This window comes from Copadichromis virginalis, linkage group LG11, assembly GCF_057382275.1.
Source record: "Copadichromis virginalis isolate Kocher_CV1m ecotype Utaka linkage group LG11, C_Virginalis_male_GT1.1, whole genome shotgun sequence".
In the NCBI taxonomy this organism is placed as follows: Eukaryota; Metazoa; Chordata; class Actinopteri; order Cichliformes; family Cichlidae; genus Copadichromis; species Copadichromis virginalis.
In genome coordinates, this window is record NC_140628.1 from 21,376,631 (window position 1) to 21,395,841 (window position 19,211).

The following is a 19,211-nucleotide window of genomic DNA, read 5'->3' on the forward strand; positions in this document are numbered from 1 at the left end:
TCTGAAATGTAAGAAAAAATAATTTACTTCAACAATCTAAACAGGATAAAACATACATTTTATCTGCAAACTCATGAGTCATTTTAGCATTTTACAAACACCATATCACCGTACCAGTGATGTCAAACAGTACGAAAAATTAACAGAATCATTAGAGGTTGTCAATTTTAAACAAAAGGTGTTGGGTTTCTGGATTATTTATCTAAAGAAAAATACTGAAGGCTGACCAGTATACAAGTATACATTAGCCTATCACAGATAAATCACTATCATTGTAAATGCTGGGATGACCCCTGCAGAAAAATGATGTGATGGCTCAGTAACATGCTTTCTATATCTGCAAATTTGCAAGAGCCTATGTCCGAGTGGTGTGTATGTCATAACAAAGTGTAAGGCACCGTGCATAAGTCTACACAATTTGTTGTTTCTGCATATTTGATGTTATAGCATCGTACTTTCTATTGTCCATACTTCGTTGGACAAGTTATGTGATGCCACAATTTCTAAATAGCCAAAAGCATGTATTTTTTTTTCCTTTATGTTCCATTAAAGACTTCAGATAGTAGCTCATCTGGCAAAATGCAACCTTGAGAACAATTTGGAGTATATTTTCATTGTGTGCAAGTTTTATTAAAACCTGCCCAGTAGTAGATGGAGTAACAATTCTTGTGAACTGCAGACAGATGGATGTCTTGCCATGGGATATTATGCTCATTAGATGAGATATAATGTAGATAGTACAGTTAATATATCTGAGATCAGTATATACTGGTAAGTTGGGCTTCAGCATTTCTGTCACTTAAAGTACTTTTGGAAATCCAACAGATTTGGTTTTGACTGTAAAGAATGTATCCAAAACTCAAAGTAGTTCAGTCTGGGCACATCTTATTATTTAGCCTTAGATGTTTTCACTTTGTAACTTCAACATCAAATATGAAATCCTCTGGGAGTGTTTCAGTTGGGATACTCTTCAGCTGCTCATCGTAGCTGCGGAGAGTCCAAAGTTTTTCGAGTTCATACACTTCTCTAGTCTCTGGCAGCATGAAATGAACAACCATATTACCTGAGACACAGAAAAACAAATACTTGTAACTTTTATAGATGGTTAATTTAGTGGATAGGAATTGTTAAACAAATAATAAGGATATACATACCAAAGTCAATACACATCCAATCTTCTGCATCTTTCCCTTCAATCTTGACATTTGGATCTTCATCTTTCTTCAGAAACTTGTACTGAAGTAAAAGCATCCTTTGTATGAGTTTAAAGAACAAATATATTTAGCATGTAACAAAGAATAAACAGAGGTAAGTTACCACTTTAATGGCATAAAGTGCCATTGCGCGCAAGTGCCTTGGTGACACACCGCTGACGACAATGAAGTACTCAGCGTATTTGATTTGCTCTGGTACTTTAATCACACAGAGGTCTACTGCATTTTCCTGACGCAGAAGAGACACCAGCACATCAAGACTGAAAGTCTCCAAGGATCCTTGACAAAAAGAAAAGAAAATGGTAAAGCAGTACGAGCATGTAAGCAGCACAGGGGTCCTACTTTCTTTGAGTCACTGCAAGGCAGTTTGGAAAAAGACATTTTACAGAAACATACTGGTACTTTGAACATGAGTCACCCACAATGAAATGACAAAACTGCATTCATCCATGTAACTAAGAAGTATTTTCTAGTAATTTTATACAGAGTTGGTCCTGGTGAGAACGTTTACACAGGTGTTGATTGAAATCATTGAATAAAAAGAAATGAGATATAATCAAAGGTTGTTTATTTGATATACAAATGCAAATACCCTCCAAATTATGATCTAGCACATTTGCATGTCCTTTAATACCAATTTTTTTAAGTGTTACATGTGTAATTCTATACTTCTGTGACTAATTATTTTTCTTCATTACTTCCTCTTGTCAATATGTGAAGGTGTGGACTTTGCCAGACAAATTCTGCAGTGTCTGTAACATTACACAACCTGAGTAATACATCAGCAAATATAAACATTACATTACTTTTTTATTTATAAATTCTGCATATCCTGTGGACATGATCAACAGGCTGCAGTTTTGTGCAGCCTGTTGCATGCTGTAGTGTCCATAACAGTAAATAACACACATCTGATGCTTATTTGGCTTAAATGAAAAACAACAGCATAAATGACAAAAAGTTTTATATTTAATGCGCAATCATGTCAGATTTAAAAATATTTAATATTTTTATTAGAGTTTAATTGTTTTTAATGAAACTGCACACACTTGATGTGAACCATCTAAACCGTATGAATCATCTTTTTAAGTATCCCAACTGTCTATTTTCCTTTGTTTTATCTGTAAGTAGTAGATATTTACATTCTTTCATCCTTCATGAAATCCCAGTGTTTACTATTACCTGCCAATTAATTACTGGCACAAATAATAAGCATATTAAGCAAGAATTTAGGCATCTGCCGTCATATTGGCAGTTTTGTCAGAAATAAGAAGCAGGACTTTGTTTTTGTGCTTCCACCTCACAACCTGAAGATGCACCATAAAAACTTTTCAGGTATATCACTCTTTCAAGACCAAATGTCGCGTAACCGTGAAACGTCAAGAAATTCAATTATATTACACATGATAAAGCAAGTAAGCGACTGCTCTTGAAACCTCTATCACGCTCTAAGTACTTACTGCGACTTAAGGAGCTATTTTCTCTGCTATTATCGTCCAGTTCATGTGAATCATCTTCAATCACGCCATTACTCTCTGAATTTCGGCTCTCTTCGCTTTCCGAATAACATCTTTTTATGTCAAAGTGCCCGGTGAAGGACGCTGTGTGATGCGAGTGTTGACATGAGGTCAGATTTGCTGTAAAATGTTGAGGCACAGACAGGCTAATGCACCGAGCTTTGGAGATTGAACAAATGCTTCCAAAAGCCTCTGTTGGCTTTAGTAAAACACTACTTCTCAGCACCGAGGACAGCACTTTCCGCGAGTGACAGAGTAAATTCATGGTCTTCACCTGCATAACATTACAGTATTACGGAAACAGCTATCCACGAGTTTACAGCGCTAAAAACAGGAAGTGTTTCATGTCCTCGGTTTTGATTGGCTTTTAATGCATTTTTGTTGGCTTTAAGGTCGTGATTGTGGGGGGGAAAATATAGAGCTCCCCCTATCGGTAGCGAAAGCTACCGAAACTTCAGGCTGTGGATTTTCTTTGTACTCCGATTTCCACATGTAAGGTTAGTCCATTGCCCTGTGATTTACTTTGACTTGACTGATGAACCCACTTTAAACATGTGAAACATGTTTGGAAATTACATTTTATGATGTAATTAATTTGCACATGCACACACAGGTGTTAAGTGAAGGCCTGTGAGAGCACGATTGAGTCTGGGATTTTTTTTTTTGTTTGTTTGTTTTGTTTTTTTATGTACTTGACCTCGGGTCAGCAGGTAGCTTGTTCCAAAGAATGGGACTACTGTAATTGAAAGCACTTTCAGCACACTTGGATCTAATTCTGGGACTAATTACAAGATCTACATCTGATGACCCGACCGCAATATAAACTATAAGAGGGATTTTAAAGGTAATTCTGTATTGAACTGGAGCCAATGGAGTGACTCCAACACTTGGATATGCTCAAGTTTCCAAATGAAACAAACAAGATGTGCTTTAACTGCAGACTGTCAGCTTTTATTTGAGGCTATTTACATCCAAATCAGGTGAACAGTGTAGGAATTACAACAGTTTCCATATGTGCCTCCCACTTGTTAAGGGACCAAAAGTAATGGGATAGAATAAGAACCATAAATCAAACTTTCACTTTTTAATACTTGGTTGCAAATCCTTTGCAGTCAATCACAGCCTGAAGTCTGGAACACAGACATCACTAGACGCTGGGTTTCATCCCTGGCGATGCTCTGCCAGGCCTCTACTGCAACAGTCTTCAGTTCCTGCTTGTTCTTGGGGCATTTTCCCTTCAGTTTCATCTTCAGCAAGTGAAAGACATGCTCAATCAGATTCAGGTCAGGTGATTGACTTAGCTATTGCAAAAAAAAGTCCACTTCTTTCCCTTCAAAAACTCTTTGGTTGCTTTTGCAGTATGCTTTGGGTCATTGTCCATCTGCACTGTGAAGTGCTGTCCAGTGACTTCAGAATTCATCGTGCAGCTTTTGTCAGCAGTCACATCACCAATAAACACAAGAGAACCAGTTCCACTGGCAGGCATACATGCCTACGCATGACACTTCCACCACCATGCTTCACTGATAAGGTGCTTAGGATCATGAGCAGTTCCTTTCCTTCTCCATACTCTTCTCTTCCCATCACTCTGGTACAAGTTGATCTTGGTCTCATCTGTCCACAGGATGTTGTTCCAGAACCCTAACCCTAACCCTTTTTTTAGACATCGTTTGGCAAACTCTAATCTGGCCTTCCTGTTTTTGGGGCTCACCAATGGTTTACATCTTGTGGTGAACCCTCTGTATTCACACTGGTGGAGTCTTCTCTTGATTGTTGACTTTGACACACATACACCTACCTCATGGAGAGTGTTCTTGATCTGGCCAACTGTTGTGAAGGGTGTTTTCTTCACCAGGGGAAGGACTCTTCGGTCATCCACCACAGTTGTTTTCCGTGGTCTTCCTAGTCTTTTGGTGTTGCTGAGCTCACCGGCGTGTTCCTTCTTTTTGAAAATGTTCCAAACAGTTGTTTTGGCCACGCCTAATGTTTTTGCTATCTCTCTGATGGGTTTGTTTTGTTTTTTCAGCCTAATTATCGCTTGCTTCACTGATAGTGACAGCTCTTTGGATATCATCTTGACAGTTGACAACAGGTTCCAAATGCAAATAGCACACTTGAAATGAACTCTGGACCTTTTATCTGCTCATTGTAATTGGGATAATGAGCGAATAACACACCTGGCCATGGAACAGCTGAGAAGCCAATAGTCCCAATACTTTTGGTCCCTTAACAAGTGGGAGGCACATATGCAAGCTGTTGTAATTCCTACACCGTTCACCTGATTTGGATATAAATACCCTCAAATAAAAGCTGACAGTCTGCAGTTAAAGCACATATTGTTTGTTTCATTTGGAATCCATTGTGGTTGTGTATAGAGCCAAAAATGTTAGAATTGTGTCGATGTCCCAATATTTATGGACCTGACTGTATGCATAAGGACTCTGCCTGTTGCTTTCTGAATAAGCTGAAGTTGTCCCACTGATGCAAATTGAGCATTCAAATAGTCTAACCTGCGTGATATGAATGCATGGACCAATTTCTCACAGTCAGGTTGAGGTAAAACATTCCTCATTTTGAATATGCACTTTAAAGTGATAGTAAGCCCATCTAGTGAGCAAACCAGTTATCAAACCAGACTTGCTCATTGTGTTTCCGAGAAATGAATGATAAATATGAACAAATGTTCTCTGACCTTTTTGAGCAACAACAAATATTTGCCTCGTCTCTGTTCAGTTCTAAAATAATGTTGAAAATGATGACAGCAGATACTATGATCATTTATTGCTCCATTAATTTGCAAACAAGGGTTAGATCATTGGAGGAAAATGATGACTACAACTGTGTATCATCTGAATAGGATATTTTATGCTGGAACATGTAAAAGCTAAAGAGTAATAGTCCAAGAACAGACAACTGAGGAACCCCTGATTTAATTTGTTACATTTGTCCAGATCTAAAAACCACTAACTGAAGCATATACACTTCCTTCTTTAAGATATGATGAAAACCTGACCCATTAAACCAGCTGACCCATTCGGGGAATGGACACAGCAACTCTGGGGATGTCTTGTGATGTTTGGCTGTTCCTTTATATCCAGTGGACATGCAATTGCATTTAGATCTGCAGACTTTGCAGGTGGGATCAACAGCTTGGTCTATTCTTCTGAGCAAGTCTCAAATGAAGTGTATTGTCCTGCCCCGCCGTCTGGAGGTGCCTTTGAAGTGAATGTGAGCATCACTGTTTTGGTGAGTGGTGTGCGTCACAATCACATCCACATGAATGCCAGGACTCAAGGTTTTCCAGAAGAACATCTAATTGTACATATCAATTCACCTGCCATATTTTATTGTTGCATCTCATCAAATGTTGCAGCTCTTAAATTGGAGTTGAGGTTATATTCATTATTTCCTTAATTTCAAGTTCAAGTTCAGTTTCCAGCAACATTTAAATCACTCTGGCTTTTTATTTCGTATTTACTTTCTTCAAAGCCTCTGCTACTTTGATGAACTGTAAGACTGGCATGGTTGTGTATATAAGAAAACAAAACTGCTACTTACTAATGAACTGTTTGTTGAAACTTTTGTTCATTATAATCATAATTGTGTGCTGTCAACATTTTGTCTAGCAGCTGGATGACAGTCACAACAGTACTATTGTCTGCTGTGTCAGAAGGACAAGTAAAAAAATGCACCTCTTAAATGTTGTCAGAAAGAAAGGTATAAAATTCATTATTTGCATTTATTTTGGTAGGAAGCTATGACAGGAGAATGCTACTGTTTTATAAAATCAACACCTCTGGCCTGAACAACCCCTGATATATAAAATGCATCGATTATAAAACCTTTATGCTATAAAAATGTATAAAGTTCACCTGAGGTATAATCTCCTTGGTCATTAAAATTACAAATTCAAGTATATAGTCAAAACACTCTTGTACCTGTACAGAGTAAAGCAGTGCACTTTTTTTGTGCATTTTGTACTGTTGTTTGAATGAGTCCTCATTCATCAGCAGAGTCTGAGTCCATAACCACATTCAGTTTGAGTCCCACAGGAATATGGTCCGTAAGCCCAGCCAGCTGAGTTATAAAGGTCACCTCTTCAATTTCCTAAATGGAAAAAAAGATTTTATGCATTTTCTAATGATAAATTATTCTTCTAAATGAGGAGGCTGTCAGTAGTTCTGCAATTTGCAAATATTTTCTGAATGATCTACAGATATAAACATTTCAAACACAAATGAGCAAATGAAAAGACTGGGGACTGAACACAGGGAAATAAGAGAGGCACATACTGTTCGGCACTGCTTCGAAATGGAGCTTTCGCGGTACAGGATATAGTCGATCCGTCGTCCGATCCACGGCTGGTCAGTTTCAGGGTACACCAACGGAAAGTCCGCCTTAGGTACAGGAGGAGCGATAAACCTCTTTCTCAGATCCTCACTCTCCAAAGTCCTACAAGAGCATGAAAAAGACAGGGCAGGTTGCTGTAACCATAAACAGTGTGTAAGGATTTCTTATCAGAAATTTAGTTTTCCTGAAAACAACAAAAGTGGCAAAAGTACCTCTGTAGATTTTCTGGGGTGTTTACATCTTCTTCATACAATGTGGGCTGTTCCAGCAGAGTACCTTCAAAAACAAACCATAAAAATTCTCTAATCTTTGTTGAAATTTGTCATATAGTCAAACTATGAAGTGCTACAGGGAATAAATAGTACAAACCGGTGACCCAGGGCTTCTCCTTTCCAGGTCCGGCCCTGCAAGGGTCTTTGTATTCCTCAAAAACAGAGTGACTCTGTTCCTGACGATCATCTAGATGAATACATTTTAAAAACTGGTTTAAAACACAATATTAACAAAAAGGAAAAATATTAACAGAATAAAGTCTTGCATGAGACAGCAACACACCAGGTGAGCAGTTGTCAAAGTTGAAATCTCCACAGAGTACATCAAAAACAACATCCTCATCAGGTTGTTTGTTGGCAGCTTGAAATTCCGCGATCCACTTAGTTACCATTTCTAACTGGATACAACGAATTTCCCCTTCACCTGAAATAGGATTACACAGAGGGTCTCCTAAACACAACTTAAAATTAAAAAATAAAAAAATTTAAATATGAAAAGATTTTATAATTTGTTTAATTAAGCCAAATCAGAAATTGGTACCTACCCTCTGGTGCATGAAGGTGTGTGCAGTTAAAATAGCCAACCACTCTCTTCTGTTTCTGGTTCTTCCCAATAAGCACCTAGAAATTAAAACAAAAAAAACAATCATGGCATCATATTTTCTGTTTATTCAAACTGATACAAAAGCCCAAGTATTAATTCTATTTTACATAAAAGCAACAAAGTCCAATGAAATCAACACTCAATACCTCACTAAAAATGTCTGTAACTTCATAAGATGACCCTCCTTATTATGCATGCATCCACTACTTTATATCACATATTTCCACATCATAAAGTTAACTAATGGACCTAAACTGACTTCTAAACTTTTTGAGGTGTCACGAATTTTGCTCACAGTTTCAGTTCTTTATCTCAGATCAGCTAAGCTCTGATGAAATTTCCACTTCCTGTCCATAAATATGAAAGCATACTTCTAAAATGAAACGTTGAACACAATTTATCCCTATACGATGACGTGCAAGCATCCAAAACTAGCAGATCTGAAGATTTCAAAACAAAAACAAAAAAAAAAAAGGGAAAAAAAGAAAAGACAGATTAAAGAGGGGGACGTTAAGCAATGCACCTTAACAGAAAGCAGACCCTTGGCAGCCAGTGCATCCTCTCCTCGGCTGTTTGGAAAGCAGTGGTACTGGGCCTCGAGGACAGGGAATCGGCTGGCGAGGAAGAGCCCACTGTTGAAGAACTTAAAAGAAGAACATCTGCATGGTGGCTGGCATGCATACACACCTATATCATACAGTATGTGTCCAAATTCAAGCTTCAATATATTGGTGAGCTTCCGTGCAGCCCTCTTATCAAACACTTCTTCAAGGCACAGTATGTCGACGTTGGCTGGAAACAGTGGCAATATCTCCCAGGGTACATCACTCTGCTGGCGGAGTCCCTGAGAGCTCAAAGCTCGGGGATTTTGCTGACTTGATTGGTCCTGTTGGTTAGAGTTACGGTTGGAATTGAGGAGGGGAAAGGTGGACTCATTCAAAGGCTCTTCTGTATCATCATTGGGTACACAATCTATGTTAGAATTTAGATTTAGATCATGCATTTCAGCTGGGTCAGGATGTTGACTTACTGTAGCCCCGTATGTAGGTGAGTTCACTGTGGGAAGAATGCTGCTGGAAGGGCTGAGAGTACCACAGCTGCTGGGGGAATCAACTAATATCCGGATATTAGGGCGAGATATGCCCTGCACAATGCATTGGCCAATAGCAGTTGCCCTACGTTGAGTGTTAGCCAAGTTGTTAAAGCGAGCCAGGCTGTCAGGCAGCAGACAAAGGTTGGCTGAAGCAAAGACAAATGACGCCTTACCAGTCAGCTCAAAGCCCTTGTTTGTTGCCTTCTCTGGTAAGGATGGTATCTCTCTGTGGTAGCTAAATGGCCTGCGGCAGGCCTGAAGAGGTGCCCAAAGCAGAAAGCCAAGAAAAGCCAAAGGGGCAGTAGCGAGAAAAAGAATAAAGAAGGTAATGGAGCCAAAAAAGACCTCGAGGGGGCGAAGATAGCATTCCTGTTCCAGCCGCTGACTTTGCTCCAGAGTGGTGGACTTGCACACAGCAATGAGGCGATCAAGAAACCAGAAACATGGCACGATAAAAGCCCATCCCACAGCATGGATGCCTGCAACAAAGCCATTAGGAAAGGCAGAAGCCTGCAGGGCCATGTTGATTTACAGTCTCTAAACAACAATCAACAACGTCAGAGCTTCTCGGCCTGGCCTCATTCCTGTGCAGCGTCTCCTCTTCATGGGATCCACTGGACACTGAAACAAGAAAAAGGAAATAATCGTTCTCATGGAATAACCTGCTTTACGACTTCATGCCCGTACATGCATTTCTGGAAAGCATGAAGCAACTGGCATCTGCACAGAACTGAAGGCAGTATAATCAAATGCACAGGAAACAACAGACAGCTTACTCATTGTTTACGCAATGCATAATGATTGCTTTTAAAAGAAGAGGAAAAAAAACATGCTTGAAACAGCCTTGACATTATCCAGCTGTCACCATCTGTAGAGTTTTTATTTAACTAAAGGCAGAGTAAGGCTTCAGTGAAAATTTGCCTTGAGCACCACACCTTTGTGTCTTTACAGATCTAACACACCATCTAAGGCCCATGAGTTTATGTAAAGTAAAACAGTACAAATGTTTATCTTGTTCAAACCTTGTACTGCTGCTTTTTGTCGTTTGAAAAGCACATACATACAATTATATCGATCCAAGGCGAGCATATTCTCTATCAGGGCGTTAACTGTAGCAATATGAACTGGTGATGCATTTAATTCACAGTGAAAATCCAGATCATACTACAAACACTGCTTAACAATGGACCCCCAGGGTGGTGCGTCCAAAGGTTGAGGACCATTTCTGACTTTCGATTAACATTCCTAACTATTAAAAAAAATCACGGAATAAAACTAGGTTACACAAACACAGGCTAACGTAACTTAAATCATCATCTAGCCTCTTAATCAGCAAGAGATCTCTGTGCCACTGCTCGCAACATACTTGTACAGGTAAATGTAGCTGAATAACACGTTCTCTCTTCATCGGCCATCTGCAAGTAAGCTTAAGCTAACCGTTTCACTTCTCAAATTCATACTTTTGAATTCCCACAATCTTTTTCTCAGTAAATGCTAACACTTCTCTTTACATGTCGTTTATCATTATACACCCTTGATGTTGCATTGCTAGCTTAAAACACCAGCTAACGTGGAAGTCACACGTCTACTTACCTTAGCATGTAAACTGGCACAGTCCGTCTGATGAACCCACACAACGAGCAGCCGGTTGAAATGTTTATTTTATTTCTTTGTATTGTTCGCACATGCTCGGTAGAAAACACGTACGGTCTAGCTTGAAAGCAGATAATAACATTAGTAAAGCAGTCCTTTTGAACATACATAAAACCATATTGCTCTTATTGCTCGGTGTGTGTCACGTTATTAAGCCACACCCCTACAGAGTTGTCATGGTGTCTGCCCCGTATGGCACGTGACCTCACCTGGGGCGACCTACAGCATCAGCTGCTGTTGTTCGCCAAATGAAAAACTCCATTGAATTTGATATTTCTAAGTCACTGTGCTGTTTATTTTCCATACATGTGTTTTTTTCTTGAATTGTTTTAAGTATATTTACTTATTGTTAGTGACGTAAATATGACTTAACGTAACAAATGAAACTTTCCGATAATAAAAGTAAAATTATAAAGTCCTACTTGACGACAAACTAAACTACATACTGCGGAGCCAGCAACTGTCCTGCTTCAATTTCAGTTTTTAAAAATGCATAGCATATACAGTACTGTGCAAAAGTCTTGTGTCAACCCTAACGTAACTTTTAGATACTGTTCATCTGCTGTAGATAGATTTTAGACTCCCTTCTCCCTTTGTCCTAAACTTATCCAATTTCCTCTTATTTATTCATTCATTTATGTATTTATTAGGGACGAACTGCACAACATGGTAACAACAGCTCTTTGTAAATCACCTTTTAGGTGCAGAAACACTATTTTATGTCAAACTGTGTCGTCTCACGTGGTTTAACAGACAAGCAAACAAACAAATTCGTCTGACTTAATCAGGCTGAGGAAGCAGCCAATGTGCAAAGAAAAACTTTGATAGATCCTCAGAAATCCCGAAAAGTTATTTTTCAGGACTATTTAAAAATGACAAGAACGTCACTGCAAGCAAAGATGAGGGGTGCCTTGAGATTTTAGAAAGTACTGTAGAATAACAGATTACTTCACATGTGAAACAAAGCGAGGAAACAGAACTCCAGATTGCATTAGACCTATATCGGCCATTTTGTAGTATCACCTCTTTAAAGTTAGGTCCACGAAAACTTCCTGATGCTGTATCTCATGATCCCCAATGTTGGGGATACCATAGCAGTCCACACTGCACTGAATATTGGCTGAAATCAAATTACTGTTAAGACATCTGTCATCAAGCTGTGCTTCTTATTTGTGTGTGACAGTTTTAAACCCCCTGGATACTTCATTGTTTTTCTGGTTAAATAAAGCTGGCTGATTGGTGTTGTTGAAATGACTAAACACATGTGCAATTGTGAGTTTCATTTTTGGGTTTCTCTATCAAATGGCAGACATTTTTCATTAAGCACAAAATCATAGACACACATTATTTGCTATGTCGAATCATTTATTCCAGCTTCAGGATGGTGCAAAGCCAAATTTGGATCTGGAGCTACCAAAAAAGAAGTGGCTTTCTGTCCATTTCTGCCATCATGCAGAGGCAAGTGAGCACAACCAGCAGGTCCTTGTGAAGCTTTCTAGGTGCAGTGGTCATTATCACCTTCTTCAGGAAGTCTGGATTATTGTAGTCCATTTCCTGTGTGCTGTGTTCACTTGGCCTTTCCGTTAGGATCCCGTAGGTGTTCACAATGAACTCAGTAAAAGGAGGGTGAAGTGCTTCTTTATACCCACGCTGGCTCAGCCTTTCCACGAGCTCTGCATGCCTCTGAGTGAGATGAAGCTGATAGCCTTGGTCCACCTTCCCTGTCAGTGGATGTGTGCTAACCTGTAATGAGTAAATAAAAGGTGAATATGAGCACTGCCATATTAAACAGGAAACTCCTCAACAGACACATTTGTACTAATTAAATTGAGCTCCTCATTATATCATTGTGATAATTCTTACCTCTATGATCTTGTTTGGTATATTGGCCATTATGAAACCGTAGAGCCTCGTGTGACCCTGGAAGATGTAGGAGAGAATTCTCCTATCCAGCTGATAGCAAATCTCTCCAAGAAGCCTGTTTGGGGCTGAAGATAGATAATAAAAATGATTTATTCCTTTCAACAGTGCAATTACAGCTCAAACATTTTCTACATTTGAAGTAACAATCACCCTTGCTGTCAAGAAGAACATCAGTTCTGCGGCTGTGACGCTCAGCTGTCTCATCTGCGTCTGTGTGCAGAGAGCTTTGGATGAAAGACTTGAAGTCGATGGGAGACGAAGATCGATGTTCCCATTTGGGTTTGGTTTGTTGCAAGTCTTTTCTGAATTGTTTCTCATCAAAGGTGCGCTGCCACTGAGTTAATGGTTCTGTTCCTGAGATGGAGCAAACTGATAAAAAACAACGGCCTTGTTATTCGTCATTAAGAACAAGCAGAAAATCAGAGGTATGTGCACAGTGAAAGTTGTCTAATAAACCAGTGATTATTGCAAAAGCTTTTCTTTGATTGTAACTCCAGAGTGGAGGCGTAACCCCATCACACTTGTTTCAGTCCTTCTGAGCTGGTTGACCCCATGGCATAGACCTGATTTTAAAGTATGGATTAACCGAAGGATTAGAGAGTGTGTGTCTGTAACGACATTCCCCCCAAAATGTCCCATTTTATAACCCAATTTGACTTAAATTACCCCTTTTATCTCTCTAGTACTTTATATTATCGTACTGTATTTGAACCACTCTTTTTTTAACCACAGATGCCTGAAAAGCATGTTGCTCGTAATATGCAGGATAACAAATACGCCTCTATAAATTAAATTAAATAAAAGCAATTGTCATTATGCTGCACATGCATTTACCAAGGATCTATTGTTGCCCTCGCTAGCCTTTGTACGCTTCAAAGAACGGGGCAATGCCATTCAAACAATTAACTTGAAAATACTTTAATGTACACTGAAAATAATATTTATTAGTCATTAATACAGAGAGATTGAGGACAAAGTGATTGGACCCAGGCTATTTTTCTTTAAAATAGCCTGGGTCCATTTATTCTACTACGAAGTGTTGTTTTTTAAAATGCTGGATCTACATATTAAGGACGATTAATAAAATACAGAAAAAATATATTTATAAATGCTTACACTTTACTATACATCACGTAGACATAACATTACTTGTTTAAAGAAGTAAAAAATATAGATTTCTAAGCAAAGCCAGTCAGAAGTCAACACTGATGCCACCACCTGGTGGCAAAGAAAACCACAATACCTGTTAATTCCTCCAGAGTGTCTTTGTTGAAGCTCTCCATCCTAGCTCTGAGGTCTATGTTTTCTTTGACCACACTTAATATCGACTTCAGCTGATCATTGTCCTGCCTGAGCTGGTCATTTTTTAACCGCAAGGCCACAGCAGTTTGCTCCAGATTCATTGGAGGGTCTCAGTTTCACAGCTAAGCCGCAAAATGCCCCCAAAACAAAACTGTATCAATTCAAATGACAACAGAACTCTGGCAGCAGTTGACTTTGACAGGATTCTTTTAGTTCAATGAAAACAGAAAAAGAGAGAGAGAGAAAGAGAGAGCGCATCAAGATTTTAAGTTTCCTCGATACATGAAGGAATGACCATTAATTCATCACTTTTTAAAAGGTTTCATCATTGGATTAATCTTGCCTAGCTGTCATGGAGTCGCATACATTTATATTTAGGTTTGGCTGCAGTTACGGTTTCATCTACTGCACATTTTAGCCCTTCTTATTTCTGCTGTTTTTTTTTTAGGTTAAGCATTAAAGATTCACTTTTGATCCCAGCAAACAAAAATTTGACAAAACAATCCCAAAGTCCACATGCTAATGAGACTAGATATCAACAAAGCACTCTTCTGGCTAATTAAAACTCCTCCTGGTAAAAAAAAAACAAACAAAAAAAACCCACCAAAACAAAAAGAAAAAACCTTGGGATCATTTTGGCAAACCTTTGTCCTTTTTAATGGTTTTGTTTGGCATAGGATACAATTTTCTAAACCAAAATACAAGTTTTGTACATATACTGCAGAAAACTGTAGCAATCTCTAAGCTGGAGGCTATGTGGTCCTACTTACACTACATAGCATCATACAAAAACTACATTTACTGGGTGAAGCAAAAGCAATCTTCAACTATGTAACGAATACACACTACAAAGCAAAGCAAAAATCAACATTATCAGAATTCGCTTCTGTGTTTGAACAGAAAACAGTTTTGATTGTCGCTCCCTTTGCTCAGCCTCCTCTGGCTCTGCCAATGATGGCGAGAATGTAGAGGAAGATGTTGATGATGTCTGTGTACAGGTTTAGAGCAGCAAAGACGTATTCCTCGGGACTCAGGGCCAGTTCCTTGTTGCCAAGAAGCATCTGAGTGTCCACAGCCAAGAACTGCAACACACAAATTTAATACAGTCAAAGATTTTCACCAATAAATAACAGGAAAAAAAAGAAAAAAAAAAAAGTAAAATTTATATATAAAGATCTGACTTCTGTTCATGTGTGGTGCAACATTAGTTCCAGTTTCCATTATCCAAATTACAGTTAGCGCCACTATCAAGCTACTGAGATAGGTTGGTTTCATTTTGCTTGTCCAGATGAACATTCAAATAACCTTTAAAGCTTCAATAATGTGTCTCTGCGAAACCACCACTCTGTTATTCACTTTCACTTTATTCCCTTTCCGACCAGACTCAACATGCCATTCGTTTAAATGTACACTCACCAGTCACTTCACTGGGTATACTGGTTTAACTGCTTGTTAAAGCAAATATCTAATTAGCCAATAACAAGGCAGGAATATGTAGCTACAGCTAAAATGAGCACCAGAATGGGTGGAACCTTGGCAGATAGGCTACAGCAGCAGAAGACCACACCGGGTGTTCTGAGAGCAAAACGGGATCTAGCCTGGTACAGCTAACAGTGTCTGGTGAGTGTAGTCCTTTAATTATTAAAAAGCTGTTCTGTGATGGTAATGTTTCTGAAAACAAACACTGCTGTCACACCGAATGTTTACATCTTTAATGCTGCCTGGGGTGCTGTGGCAAGTCTGGGTTGAAGACAGGTGTTTCTTAAAGTCTGTCTTGTTCATTTCTTTCTTCCTTATTTTCTGTGACTGTCTGCTCCTTCTTATAACCACTGACCAGACTTCTGTGAAAAGCATCTGTATGAAATCCAGCCACAAGGTACACGAATAAACCCTGAACTCTAAAGAAAGACCCTAAACAAATGTCAGCTGATTACTGTTGTTTTGATGTGTGACCAATTTAGATTAGGTTACAGCATCACAAAATAAAAGCACCAACACAAAATTTCGCACAAATCCGACCTAGCAGTAGTGACAAGTTTGTTTAAGGACTTACACAGGTGAAGAGTAATGCTCCCAGTCCAGCATAGACAATATGCAGGATTTTGTCACGGATGAAGATGCAGAGGAAGCCAAAGACAATCAAGACAATTAAACAGACGAAAAGTACCCCGTAACAGGAAGTAAAGTCATACTTGGTCTGTTGGAAGAAGAAAAACCTATGATTATTTACATATTGAAGAATGATTAACGCACTCGACATGTAGACCAGAGGCAGAGATCTACAGGTACAAACCTGCAGAGAGAAGATGACCACCGTGAAGCACACAATTGCTGTGATGCCCACAGCCATGATCACCGAATCGGTTTCATGGAAGCTGGCGATCATTCCCACCATGTAGGACATACTTAGAGTCAAAATGGACTGTAAAGAAGACAAGCACAGTACATCAGCGGGCAGATAAATCACAGATGATTTTACAGTTACACAACTTTTTACTGTAAACCTCAAGTACAAAATGTCAACACTTTAGGACAAAAGCTGCCCGACCCCTCGACTTCTTATAAATTAACCAACTCAGTTTTTGAAAGAAGGAGTTACATAAGTGCAAGTAGGATTTCCTTCCCCAAAATCTACACAGTGACGAAAACACCCCCTGGCTTACCAGTGCAACCAGGTTCCAAGGGTGTCTACGACGAACATTTCCACAGCAGCTGATCACGCAAATGGACACAAAGAACACAATGTAGGACACCAAATATGTCCACATGTTCGCCGCTACAAACACCTTGACCTGTTCCACAAAGGTGAAAACAGCCACGAATGCGAATGTCACCATGAGCTGAGCGGTTAACACCAAGAATACCTGTAGGGAAAAGTGAACACACATTTGTAAATAATAAACAAGGTAAATATCTTGTTTGTACTGAAGTATCTGTTTGACCCTACCAAGTAGGAAATATTAGTTTTAGTCATTTGTTTCAGCTTTAAGTAACATAACCCTGCTGATTATTTCAAAGATACTTGATGAAAATATTACAAATATATGTGGCTCAAAATAACCGAAGCATCTTCTTACCTTTCGTATAAACGCTCGTCGTATGGTCTTGTTATCCAATCCAAAATCAAACTCTTGATTCTCATGAAAAGCTGGTGGATCCTCATTATGGAAAACTTCTCCTGCAATGGCAATGACAAACTGAGAACAAAGTTAAAAGAAAAAAAAAAGTGGCAGTGTTTCAAACACCCACCTGCGATATTTTCATTAAAGCCATATGCTGGTGGAGGATATGCAGGATATGATGGGTTGGCGAATCCTGACTGTCCTTGGTTGGGGTTCACGGCCATTCCGAAATCTCCCGGGACACCGGGTGCAAACGCAGTCGGTGGAGGGAAGGGATGGACACCAGCACCAGGTACGTGGCCCTCGAGCGTACTTGGACCCGGCACGTTCGTGCCAAAGGCAACGGGAAATGCTGGCTGCCCGGGGAGAGGTGGCTGAGATGCTCCCACCACCACGGGAGTGTATTCAGTCTTCTCGGTAGTCATCTCCGCCTTAGATCAGGAGCAGATACCGTCCGGTGCGCAGGGATACGAGATAACCTCTGAAAAGCATAAAATACAAAGAAGAACAACAAATATGCTACTTGACAGATAATGTTGGCAGCGAGTATACACATACACACGCAGCGATACAGAAGTCACGTGGAAGCGGTTACTTCCGGTACCTATTGTTTTCCCACAAACACCGAAATCTCAATTAAAACAAGCGTTTTGTAACCACTGTACATATTGTCAGTGCTTCTGCCGCTAGCACGAGTCCACATGTGGAGCTCACTTGACACCAGGGTCGAAAAAAAAAAAAAGAAAAGAATCGGCACCGTTTGAAACATCCCGAGAATCGCGAGGTTTACAGGATAAAAGAAATAGGCCACAAATCTGACTTTCATCCACGAAACCACCCTTTAGCTCACGTATTCTGCCCTCTGAATTAAAATAAGACATGGGAATACATGTCATATTTCTGACAAAGAACGAATTAGCATGTGAGTTTTTTTTCTGTTAAATTGATTAACATAATATAGACATGTTTTTCTAAAAAAAAAAAAAGGCAGGCGAAAGGAAGCAGAGATCAACAGTTATGATAGCTGAAGTCTCTAAATGCTACTCACAGTGCTGGGAAGAAACGTTTCAGTTCCAAATGGCTTCCCTTTGAATCATTTGTGGGTGTCGTTTTGCAGGTTTTTTGAATTTTAAGGCACTGTGATTGCTAAAGAACGACTTCCTCTTAACGCGCTCGACAGACGGAATGCGTTCACGAAACATGGGAGAAATGGGACAGGTGATACCGATGTTCTCACCGCAATGATTTGCGAGCTTTTTCTTTCCGTAAAGATAGAAAGTTTTCTGATAGGACACTGGCTATTTTTTTTAAAAAAATACGTCACATAAACACCAAAACTCGATATCAACTAAGCCATGTTTAAATTTATTTTAAATGAGTTACTTTGACCGACGTCAGGTCATGTTCGCTTAACTTTCACGTGATTAACCAGCATTTTTGTAAGAGAAGATTTCGCCCCCTATGTCATTGGTATTCAACGTATAGTGTGTGCATAAATGCTTTAGCAAATCTTAAAATTAAAAACAAATCAAAGAACCTCCTTAAGTAATTTTGATATGGCTTGAATGTGTCAGGCCTGGCAGTGCCGCTGGCCTTCAGCTCCGCCCAACGTGTGAGTAAAATTGAAAGTAATGTGCTCGATGTGAGACAGGCGTTCGTGGGAAAACATAGCCACAGAGCTCAAGGTGTCACGACTCAATGGTGTGCAATACTCACATTAACCAGCAGGTGTCAGGAGGCAGCAGCTTTGGTAAGAAAAACCGAGAGATATTAGAGAAAAATCGTTTATTAGACCTGACACAGAACCTGACCTATAAGCGGTTCCATCTGCTGTTCACTGAAGCCTCATCAAAAATGGTCTCAGAGGAAGGTGGCTGTCAAGACGCCATTCTTAAGGATTGTCAGCCCTGAACATGAGTGAGGACACATTTTATGGAGTGATGAATCCAAAGGTGAAGGTTTTGGGTTCAAATCATCATCGGTATGAATGGAAGAGGTCAGGAGAGAGAGATAACAGCGAGTGTTTACAGCTATCCCTAAAACACAGTCATCTTGATGGAGAACAGAGCAAAAGGCAGCCAACATCCAAAGAACAGCTTTAAACGTCCTTTTAGAAACCTGGAGAATCTTCTTTCATACTGCCAAACAATTAAACAAGAAC

The 19,211-nt window shown here is 39.5% G+C and overlaps 4 protein-coding genes across 5 annotated transcripts; all 4 read right to left on the reverse strand.

Annotated features, from left to right (window-relative positions):
* Positions 1-7: 7 nt before the first annotated feature.
* malsu1 (mitochondrial assembly of ribosomal large subunit 1) lies at positions 8-3,114 on the reverse strand. Its single transcript, XM_085473635.1, has 4 exons — positions 2,675-3,114; positions 1,318-1,493; positions 1,155-1,236; positions 8-1,063 (listed from the first exon to the last, which is right to left on the reverse strand). The coding sequence occupies exons 1-4, from the start codon at positions 3,009-3,011 to the stop codon at positions 909-911; spliced, it is 750 nt and encodes a 249-aa protein (XP_085329761.1). The 5' UTR covers positions 3,012-3,114; the 3' UTR covers positions 8-908.
* A 2,375-nt stretch (positions 3,115-5,489) lies between these two features.
* Positions 5,490-10,895, reverse strand: smpd5 (sphingomyelin phosphodiesterase 5). Of its 2 annotated transcripts, XM_085473629.1 has the most exons (9): positions 10,644-10,893; positions 8,988-9,671; positions 8,481-8,843; positions 7,899-7,974; positions 7,637-7,777; positions 7,451-7,540; positions 7,294-7,357; positions 7,024-7,183; positions 5,490-6,838 (listed from the first exon to the last, which is right to left on the reverse strand). In XM_085473629.1, exons 2-9 carry the CDS (start codon positions 9,570-9,572, stop codon positions 6,731-6,733), a joined length of 1,587 nt encoding a protein of 528 aa, XP_085329755.1. In that variant the 5' UTR covers positions 9,573-9,671; positions 10,644-10,893; the 3' UTR covers positions 5,490-6,730. The 2 variants fall into 2 exon arrangements, with proteins under 2 accessions (XP_085329755.1, XP_085329754.1); XM_085473628.1 differs by having other exon boundaries at positions 8,481-9,671; positions 10,644-10,895.
* Positions 10,896-12,067: 1,172 nt separating this feature from the next.
* LOC146698504 (speriolin-like protein) lies at positions 12,068-14,109 on the reverse strand. The gene is made up of 4 exons (XM_085473639.1): positions 13,870-14,109; positions 12,777-12,995; positions 12,567-12,691; positions 12,068-12,446 (listed from the first exon to the last, which is right to left on the reverse strand). The coding sequence occupies exons 1-4, from the start codon at positions 14,027-14,029 to the stop codon at positions 12,114-12,116; spliced, it is 837 nt and encodes a 278-aa protein (XP_085329765.1). The 5' UTR covers positions 14,030-14,109; the 3' UTR covers positions 12,068-12,113.
* A 449-nt stretch (positions 14,110-14,558) lies between these two features.
* grinab (glutamate receptor, ionotropic, N-methyl D-aspartate-associated protein 1b (glutamate binding)) lies at positions 14,559-18,265 on the reverse strand. Its single transcript, XM_085473637.1, has 7 exons — positions 18,099-18,265; positions 17,178-17,531; positions 17,006-17,106; positions 16,592-16,792; positions 16,222-16,350; positions 15,982-16,125; positions 14,559-15,010 (listed from the first exon to the last, which is right to left on the reverse strand). Exons 2-7 carry the CDS (start codon positions 17,473-17,475, stop codon positions 14,858-14,860), a joined length of 1,026 nt encoding a protein of 341 aa, XP_085329763.1. The 5' UTR covers positions 17,476-17,531; positions 18,099-18,265; the 3' UTR covers positions 14,559-14,857.
* Between the last annotated feature and the right edge of the window lie 946 nt (positions 18,266-19,211).